This window comes from Acromyrmex echinatior, chromosome 3, assembly GCF_024713525.1.
Source record: "Acromyrmex echinatior isolate Ae372 chromosome 3, ASM2471352v2, whole genome shotgun sequence".
Taxonomy (NCBI): domain Eukaryota; kingdom Metazoa; phylum Arthropoda; class Insecta; order Hymenoptera; family Formicidae; genus Acromyrmex; species Acromyrmex echinatior.
In genome coordinates this window covers 19,790,161-19,800,342 of record NC_141854.1, presented here as the reverse complement: position 1 = coordinate 19,800,342, position 10,182 = coordinate 19,790,161, and the positions used below count along the sequence as shown (strand labels likewise).

At 32.7% G+C, this 10,182-nt stretch overlaps 1 protein-coding gene across 1 annotated transcript; it reads right to left on the bottom strand.

The window, feature by feature from the left end:
* Nucleotides 1–1,588: 1,588 nt before the first annotated feature.
* On the bottom strand, nt 1,589–9,425 carry odd (odd skipped). Its single transcript, XM_011056415.2, has 2 exons — nt 8,601–9,425; nt 1,589–6,301 (listed from the first exon to the last, which is right to left on the bottom strand). Exons 1-2 carry the CDS (start codon nt 9,176–9,178, stop codon nt 5,956–5,958), a joined length of 924 nt encoding a protein of 307 aa, XP_011054717.1. The 5' UTR covers nt 9,179–9,425; the 3' UTR covers nt 1,589–5,955.
* Between the last annotated feature and the right edge of the window lie 757 nt (nt 9,426–10,182).

Here is a 10,182-nt window from a genome sequence, read left to right as displayed (position 1 = left end):
AAAGTCTAATATAAAATGTAAGATTACATTATTATTCAGAACACAATTAGGTTATCGTGATACAAAGCAATGCGTAAAGATATTTTGAGATTTCTCGGATGAAATTGAAACAAAGTTTTTTTTTTTTAAAAAAAGAATAAAGTTGCAGAGATCAATATCTGAAAAGAACAACCGTCCTGTTTTTATTAGACAAAATGAAAAAGGATCGTCCATGATACCATAAAATAGCATCGGGGATCTGTGCGAAATAGTATCCTCGATTTAGGAAAACGATTAGCCTCTCTTCCGTGGGACAAGTCGCTATGCTCTGGGCAGAATACCAGGAACCGTAACATTGTGATTATTGTAATTAAATCGTCCCCCCAGAAGAAACGATAAAGGGTACAACAGCCGGACGGTCCTTCATTCGTCTTCCTTCTCTCACAAAAACTCATTTTCACTCCATCTCTTTTCAATTCCACCTTTCCTATCTTACGTTCCTTCGGCTATCTATTATACTTTTGAAATGTATCATTTCTTTGTATCTTCAAACAACCTTATCGACGATAACGGGAGTACACAATTTTCTTCACATTTCATGTCGACGTGATTAGACTTTCGAATCCTAAAATTATACAGAGACAGACAATTAGTGCGATTATTGAAATTTCGAAACGCATATACATTTGATAATTTTGTTGCAAAATTGAAACAAACATCATCTTGACATCATTTAACAGAGAGAAAAAAGATAGGAAAATTTAAAACTCTCTTTATTTAAACATGATTATATAAAAAAAGATAAATATTGTTATCATAAGCAGTGATGAAAAAAATTATAAATTCAAAAATTTTTAAAAGTTATAAATGATAATAGACTCTTTGTTTATAATCGATATAAATCATATAAATTCAACAAAGGCGATCGTGTTTTATTATTGCATCGGATTTGTCAATATTGAACCCGCTAATTTAATTTAAAATTACGTGGAAAAGGCGGGTTATCGACACGTCTATAAGCAGAAAACGAACAAACAATGTGACGACAAGGTTCGAAATTAGCTCGATGATAAAGGAGCAAAGGGAGACGCAACGTCTTGTTTGCACGGCGTTTCATCACGCTTTATTGTCTGTGGAAGGTGCGAGAATTAATTAAAGTTAAACAGTACTAACTGACCGGCAAGCGCGTTAACTGCCGGCTATTGTCGGGAAAGTCGGGAATGATGGTTAGCCTTGTTCTCGTGGATCCATATAACGACTTGCGTCGAAAAGGGATCGCTGAGGGAACTACTTTTTGTTTACTCTCGCGAGATTAAATTAAACCTGGATACGTCGAACACATTCTTTATCTCTTTCTTTCTCCCTCTTTCTGAACGAGTCATACGCAATTACTCTGCAGGTCTTTAATTAGAGCGATGTACGAATTACATAAGCAAGATAAAATTTGTACAATTTATAATGGAAACACATACATTCTCTTCATCAAGTCAAGTACAGTTAAAAAAGTAAAATTATATAAACAAATCTAGAAATTATACTAGATTAGATTCAAGTTTCAAAATAAAAAGATTTTTAAAACTATGGGATTGTCGTTAACATGAACGAACCATTTCGTTTGGAATAATTTTTATTTTCAATGAATAACAACAACATTTAAATATACATTACGATCGACTAGCGTGAGGTATTCCCTTGTTCCTCTCATTCTATTTGGTATGATCGTACAATAACAGATAACCGCGCTGAGTCCGATAATATTCCAAACCGCTTTAAATGCGCTTTTATACATTCAGCGCGCCGATAAGAGCACAAGCGACTTCATCGGACTGAAGAACGACGAAACTACACGACAGAAGAAGACAGTTTACACCTACAGACTATCTACACGAATATAAATATTTACAACGATCTTAAGTTAGTGGTAACTCAACGTGCGAGTCGAAACTGGGAAACACGCGCGTTAAATGAAATTCAGAAAGAAAGAATCTAAACATACAGGGTGTATCAAGTATCTTAATTCTTATAACTATAAATTTATTAACAAATTTAATTCGATATTTTAACTAGAATTTAATTGGACGTTAAATATTATTGATCTCATGTTTTTCGATAACCTGGCAAACACCAACTAATAGTAGCATACTAATTATAACTGTTAGTTATAATTTCCTATTCAACAATATGACTGTTACATACAATTCATGTGTTATATTACAATTATATTATTGAATAGGAATTAATCGAGTTATGTTATTGTTAGTTGGTGAGAAATGTTTTAATTTGAAAATGCTGTTAAAAGTTTTTAATATAACATTAGTTGAATATCTATAAAAAATTTTTATAGAAAATTAATTATTAATATTCGAGATATTGAGACTATTTAGCTTCCAAAGTTTCCTAATTAAATACATCGAGAGAAAAAAAACTGACCTCCTACTTGTCGAACAATTTATATCATAGAGAAATTATATAAGAAAAATTGTGAAAATTTTGTATACACCCTGTACGTGAAAGACATGGGTGGTCTACGGATACTATATATACTAGTATCTTTTTCTAGATTAAAAGAAAAAGAAATCTGTGAGACCGTTTGCAGGTCGCCAGTGGCATCGAAGAGAAAGGTGGTGGCTAATCGGACTAACTGGCCAAGAAATGTCCTCCTACTCCCTTCTCCCGCTCTTATCTGATCTAAATTTCTAATTTTACGGGAAACGGAGATATCTAACCGGAGAGACTCGATTAACACCGTCGATATACACGACAGGTACGGTAACGTCCTCTCGACACAGATCGTTGTCTCGTCGAGGAACAATTAATTATCTCGACGCCTCGTGACCGAATCGAGAGTGTTTTAAGAATTGGATACCATAAATGCTTTTTAAATCCGATAAAATCCTTTAGGAACGGAGACTCTAATCATGCGGCACAATTGCAATTTACGCGCTATTAAATCTCTCACTCGTGTTCTCTGCTTCTAATGTCACGATGTGACATTATCATGCATCCAATAGTAATATGTATGACACGAATTATTTACGGAATTTTGTAAAATAGATACGTAAATTACAAATATTTCGATTTATAAACACATTACGTTTATCCCCCAAACGATCTCATCCGCCCTTCATGGCTTCTAATCAAAATTTCGTGCGACGCTTACAAGTCGTTGAAGACCTCAGATTTTTTTCTGATACGCACGACGAGAATAAATTATGTTGACAGACATCGGAGATCGAGAGTATTCCTGGACTGACAACGATCGTATATGGTAAGATGATACAATTTTGAACATGATGTAATTCTGAATAAATTAAGAATTTAATTTTTGAAGTTCAAGTTTGAGTTTTTTGTGCTATTGTTTGTACCATTATTTCAATATCCTTCACACAATGAGAGGGTTTATCAAACTTGAATCTTGAAAATTGGATTCAAATTTTTATTTTGTTCCGAATTATATCATGTTTCAAATTGTACAATTTTAATTTATTCTGAACGGTACCGATATCTAATGGAAAATAGAAATGGATATACCACTAAACGTAAATTAGAGAATAAAGAAAAAAAATAATTATAATGCGCGATAAAAGTTCGACTCGACGTGCAGCGAATACTGTTTTTGTGTGAATTAGAAGTATACAGCATCTAATAATATAACATATTTCTATAGACATATACAATGGCTGTCCCATTTGTCACAAACATTACAAACATCTGTTATTTTATGATAAAAATCTCATCATAATGCAATTTTTTGTCGGATATTTTATCGCGCTTATCCTTTCATAAAGGATTTAAGATATTCGTGGGACATTGCTCTTGTAAACGCATACACAATTCTTATAAAAATCAAAAGATTCGCTGAATATTCACAAGGATTATTCCTAAACATAATAGCGTAAATATTTGATATAAATATATAAGATGTATATAATCAATTATGTATCTATAATATAAATATTATTAACTATACATTTAAAATATAATATAAATATGATCATTAATAATATTAATCATACGTTTCTACGATATAATATAAACATTTTTCAAATCATATTTACAAAGGGAAGAATATACATGAAAATCTGCGTGCATATAATAAAATAAAATCTCTCTTTTGCACATGAAAAAAAGCGATTTTGCTAAAGTATTTAAAAATTTAACTAAATATAGATCTGAAAATAATTTTGTTGTACCATTAAAACTAAACAGAACGCTCAAGATGGTTGCTAGAATGTCAAATTTCTTGCAATATTGCTCATTATACTTGAACGTCCTACATAATTATTTTAATAGTCCAACGAAATTATTTTCATATCAATAGCTAGCTTTATTTTTTAGATACTTTAACAAACCTGTTTTCTCCATCCAAGTGTTAAAATAGAAAATTTATATTAATGCGTATCAACAACGATTCTCTTGAAACAATCTTGTTTATGTAATTTACTCTGTAGGAAAATAAGATAGACATGTGAGAGAAAGATAATTTTCGAAAAATTTTAACTTCCTGACTAGACATAACAGACTCTTAAGCGCAAATACAAATTATATCAAGTTAATATCTTTTAATTGTACTTGATAGCAGTCTGCAACGTCTCTATTTAAAATACTATTGTGCTATTGCATAAAACCTCAAGCCTATCCTTGCTAGTTTTATGTCATTACTAACGTCAATAGTAACTATTTCATTGTAATTTGCGTTCGTTTAAAGTTCAAAGTTGTAATTTTGCTCTTTATAAATATAGTGTCATACTGCTGTTGCGTCTCTTTCATTTTGAAAGATAATTTCAGAGTCTTTAGAATACTGATCTAGCATACAAATGAGATTGCGTATGTATTTTGAATTTACTAAGGAAGAAAAAAGAAAGAATGCGCGTGAAAAAATGAACTGTGACTAATAGAAATCTAAGGAATCAAAAATAATATAAAATAGTTATTCAATTATGTTTCCAGAATTAATAATAAGCAAAAAGATCCATAAACTTCAATTGAAATTAATTGAAATTTAATCAATTTTTTGCTTTCTTATAATATTGAAATATAAATTAGCGATTGTTTCGCGTCATATATGAATATATAAAACAATAGACCGATTTGGTTGTAACATTCGAAGCAGTTTTCATGTTGATGCCTTCTTCCTCATACTGTTCGCGTTTAACATGCATGTACAAAAAAGACCTGTGATACTCTGCCTCAGGAATAGTCATAGTAAATGTTGTAATAATAATTATATTTTATTTAAAATTTATAGAATAATTACAAAATATAATGATTCTATAAATTTTAAGTGAAATATAATTGTTACAAATTTTCATAAAAATGTATATATTTAATAATAAAAAAATTTAGTTTTTTAATTATTAATATTTATTTAAACAGAAAATTCCAACACTAGCTTAACATTTGGGAGTTACGATCGTAGATTTGCGTTGCTTGCACTTTTTGCTTCCAATATTTTCGCTTTCTTTCTTTTCAATATACTTATATTTATTTCATTCTGCAGACATTGGGACTTTCAAACAACATGAACAAATCTCATTTATTATACGTTTCTGAGGCAGAACGTCGCACATCTTAGTAACATCTCGTTAAAATTGCGAGCAATATAGGGGGAGAGGAAAGGCGGGGAGCATCAATAGAAAATACAGCTAAGTTGCAACTAAATTTGGCCATTGAATCGGTGGCGTTCATATTGAAGATTAAAAATTATTACCGGCAATTTTTCTCGGCACTCTTGAAGCCAATCCAGTTGGTGCTAGAGCGCACAAATGAAAATATATAATTAATAATATATAACTAAAGTATATAATAATGTGTATAATATAATAATAATAATAATAATAATAATAATAATAATAATAATAATATGAGTTAATTTAATCCGTAGACTTTATAATGCGTAGAAAACGAGAAAGTATAATACAAAGCAAACGCAAAAATGAAATGCACGCAGATTAAAATTAAAAGGGATTATAGTTTCTAACGTCTCATAATATCCTCTATAGTGAAGCCGAGCTTGTGCGTAGTGCTCTTCGGCATTGGTAGGAGACCGCTCACTCGCTCTGCTATTTGTCTAACCTCTGATGACATGATCCTCGAGTCCGACGCTACCGAAGTCTCGATCCTGAGGTCCTGCGGAACGTCCGCGTGCGTAAGAAGATGTGTTTTCAGGTTGCTCCTCTGATTGAAGCTCCGGCCGCATACCGTGCACTTGTGTGGTGACTCCTCCATATGCATGACTTTATGAACTGCCAGAGTCCTACTTTGGCAAAACCCTTTGCCGCACTCGTTGCATTTGAATGGCTTCTCCTTGCTGTGTATATATCTAAAATGTAAAAAAATTCGTCAGCCTGGATTGCCGAACTAGTCTCTTTTTTTTATTACTTAGTTTTATGAATTTTAATGAATTTACACGTCCGATTTATCTCTATACAAACTAACAATAATAATAATAACGATCAACGATATAATATCAATAATGTGACTATATACAATTGTATTATATTAAATGTTGAAGAGAAAATTATAATATTAATATAATGTTATTGTTAGTTTGTATTCTGATGGATATATTCTGATAAAAAATAATTTTATAAGTATTACAATAATTTTTTCTATTTTGTAAATTGATTTCTTTCATATTTGATAATGATCTTTATTTTCGAAACATTAACTTTTTTTCTCCTTTTAACCGATATATAATTGTATTTGGCTTTCATCATCAACAATAAGTTGATGACAGAAATAAATTGATATTTCTTGTTTTCATAGGAATGCGGATGATAGCAAGCATTGATAACGATAACTTATATGACTGACATCGATATTTTTAATCCTTACAAGCGGAATAAAAATAAAATTTTTTGCGTAAACAAATTATTTTAAATTTTTTACGAAAATTTTACATACAATTAATTGCAAAATCATCGAAATCATAGTGATTTTCAATAATGAGAATTTATATACTATAATGATATACAATGATGAGTTACTATGATAAATTACTACGATGATTTTGTAAGCATCAATTGATGCTTAGATGATGTGTGTTGATCTCTTGACTTTGTTTTGCATTCCTGCGTAATCATACTGAGAATATCTATATATGTATGATCAGAAATATTTAAGAAGCATTTGAAGGATTGATTTTGTTCAAAATAGATTTTCCAAACAACATATTTAATACTAAAATGTAATATTATAATATCTATATACGTGTGATCTATATATGTTTTTATATTATAAAAAATATTCCGATACTATATGATATGATGACAACACTACTAATCGATAAATGAGCCGTAGGCGATGAGGATATGTACTCGTTTTATAAAAAATTATTCGGTCTACTGTAACAGCTAGATGGTGAAGTGAATAAACTAAAATTTATACCAGTCTAGATAAACAAATTAATAAAGCTTTAGGCTTACATTCCAGGGATAACGATTACGATAAAAAAAATATTTCCAGATTATTAGCAAAGGTTTGTAATACCGTATATAAAAATATAATGTGGTAAACACTAAAGTTACATTATTTAGTGGAAAGTTGAAACTGCGCAGTTCGACTTTCCGCTAAATAATGTGACTTTAACATTTACCGTATCTGGATACACAGTATTACAAAAACTATCTATTGATATCTACTAACGATATAAATGTAAAAGGAAACGGAAATGGAAACTTCCTTAAAAAGATTTTTTTTATATAAAATATTAAATAGTTCATCTAAAAGGAATTAACTATTAAACTCCTGAAAATCTATTTTCTATAAGAATTTTAATATCTATTTTAATATCTATATATAAAAATGTAGAATTAAATTAAATATATAGCAATCATCAACGTTTATTGATCCAATCACCAATGTTTATTCATCAATAAAAGTGTCATAAAATATTCGTTTTGTATCATGCTTCGTCTAACATCATGTAAACTGGTGTCGAGACACTTGGTGTCGAGACCGTGCTCCTAATACTTTTTGAAGGTCGCAAAAAGTGATCGTAAAGACTTTTCACAAACAATATATTTAACATGTCAAGGATAATATGTACAAAAAATTAAAGAATAGACGTTCAGATATATAGAATAGACGAACAGCAAATTACCGGAAACATTCAAAGAAAAAAACTTTTAAGTTTAATTCTTCATGGATGTTCTCAAAGAATTTTGAAAATTCTCTTTTGAACAATAAACGACATTTATTTCTTCAGTGTATCCATTAATTGCATTATTAATACATTATTGTAACAAATGCATTAATTTTGCGTTACTTTAACTTGACGTATTCTTATTTAAAAATTTCGTACTTATATAACTTCGATATAATTTTACTCACTTTTAATTCAATTAGTTATGGAAAAATCAGTTAAATTAAGATTCAAATTTATCCAAGTTCACTGTTGCAGCATTATTACCACAAAATTTAATAAGTTACCAAGTTATATTACCATTAACATATTAAAATCACGCCGTTTTTTTTTTATTATTTGTTATCTTCCTTTTATAAATTATTCTGCAACTTTTATCTCGTATCATAAACGATATAACTTTGTGCCACGTAGACATATAATCTATTTTATCATTATCGGAATTGAAGAGTCTATTTTAAAAGTGAATACTTACCGATGATCCCTCAAATGATCCTGCCTGCGAAAAGCCTTCCCACATATGTCACACGAATACGGTCGCTCATCGGTGTGAGTCCTTTCGTGAATCAGCAGGTTGTAGCTCTTCGTGAACTGTCGATTGCAGAACTTGCATATGAATTGTTTCTTAGGCCTCTGACCCGTTGATCTTCGAGCGAGGAACGACGGAGGCTGCGGTGGCGGCGGTACCGGAAACATTGTGCCCGGATGACCCTGATAGTACAGATAAGGGCGTTGGGGGCAGCAACCCCTAAACGTTAAGAGGGCCGCGTCTTTCAACCAGTTACTGATAAGAGTGGTCTGATAGTTGCTAGCACTGTGCGTTGGCTGAAGATGTTGCGGATGGTGCTGCTGGATGTATCTACCGTTGAGAAAGTTTGATTTGGCCCATTTCGAGGTTGAAAAAACTACATGTTGTTGTTGTTGCTGCTGATGTTGCTGTGGATGTTGCTGTTGATGCTGATGCATCGATCTGTCGATCGTCGGCGGTGTTTGCGGTGGCGTTAATGGCTCCGTTTTCGTCTCCATTTGTATCCTCCTCGCATCCCCGAGCATCAAAAGACAAAATAAAATCCGACTGACGCGAAAATTAAATGACCTTCACTTTAAGAATGATCGATCGTGGGCGATCGACGCCTCGCTCGCGAGACCCACATTCGTTTCGAATTGGGAACGAAAGCGTGCAGTGACGAAAGCGAGCGCAGTCGAGAGGGAGAGAAAGGGACTCCGGAAAAAAAAAGGAATAAGAAGATATTTACTCGAGAGTCGACGCGATACTAAGCGGCTGAGTGCCGCAGCCGAGCCCAGAGGATCGCCGTTTACCTGGCGCCAACGACGACGACACGGTGGCTCCTCCTACCGTGTCTCGTACGCTGGATACGCCGGTTGGCGGCCCGACTTCCACAGGGGCGGAGCTTCCGGGTTGGGGTGACCCCGCGGGGCGTCGCGACGCTACCCATCCGTGGACAGCCGTGTTCTCCCGCCGCCGTCGTCGCCACGCGTCCGCAAGACGCCGGAGGGAGTGGATGGAGCTGCCGTAGAGGGGAGGGGGAGACATTTGATGTTCCGGCGACGTAAGTTGAAAATGTTACGCTGATGAGAGATGGAATGCGCGCGTGCAAAAGTGTATGCCACGCATACGTACGCACTTTACACGTACATATATGTTGGCTCGGTGATAAAATTTACACGTAATCTCGTGTAAATTAATGTAAGTTCGTCAGATTCGGATGCCACACAGATTGTAAATGGTGAACAATTTTGATTAAGAGAAGAAACACACCGGCTAGTGTATCTTTATCTCCTCGATTTAACAATAAATCTCTTATGCTAAAAAAAAGTATAGTGAAGCGTAAAAAAAAGTTTGCTGTTTAATGAATATTTATGTGTTCAAAAATTTAAATAAAATTCTCTTTGTTGAAGTATCGAAAAAACAAGCGATTTATAGAAAATTATTAAGGGCTCTTTCTATTCTCTTATGAGATGCGCTGGTGTGAGAAAAACTTTTCTCGACTACGATAAAATTATATGAAAAAAGATACATTACCAGCATTTCAATG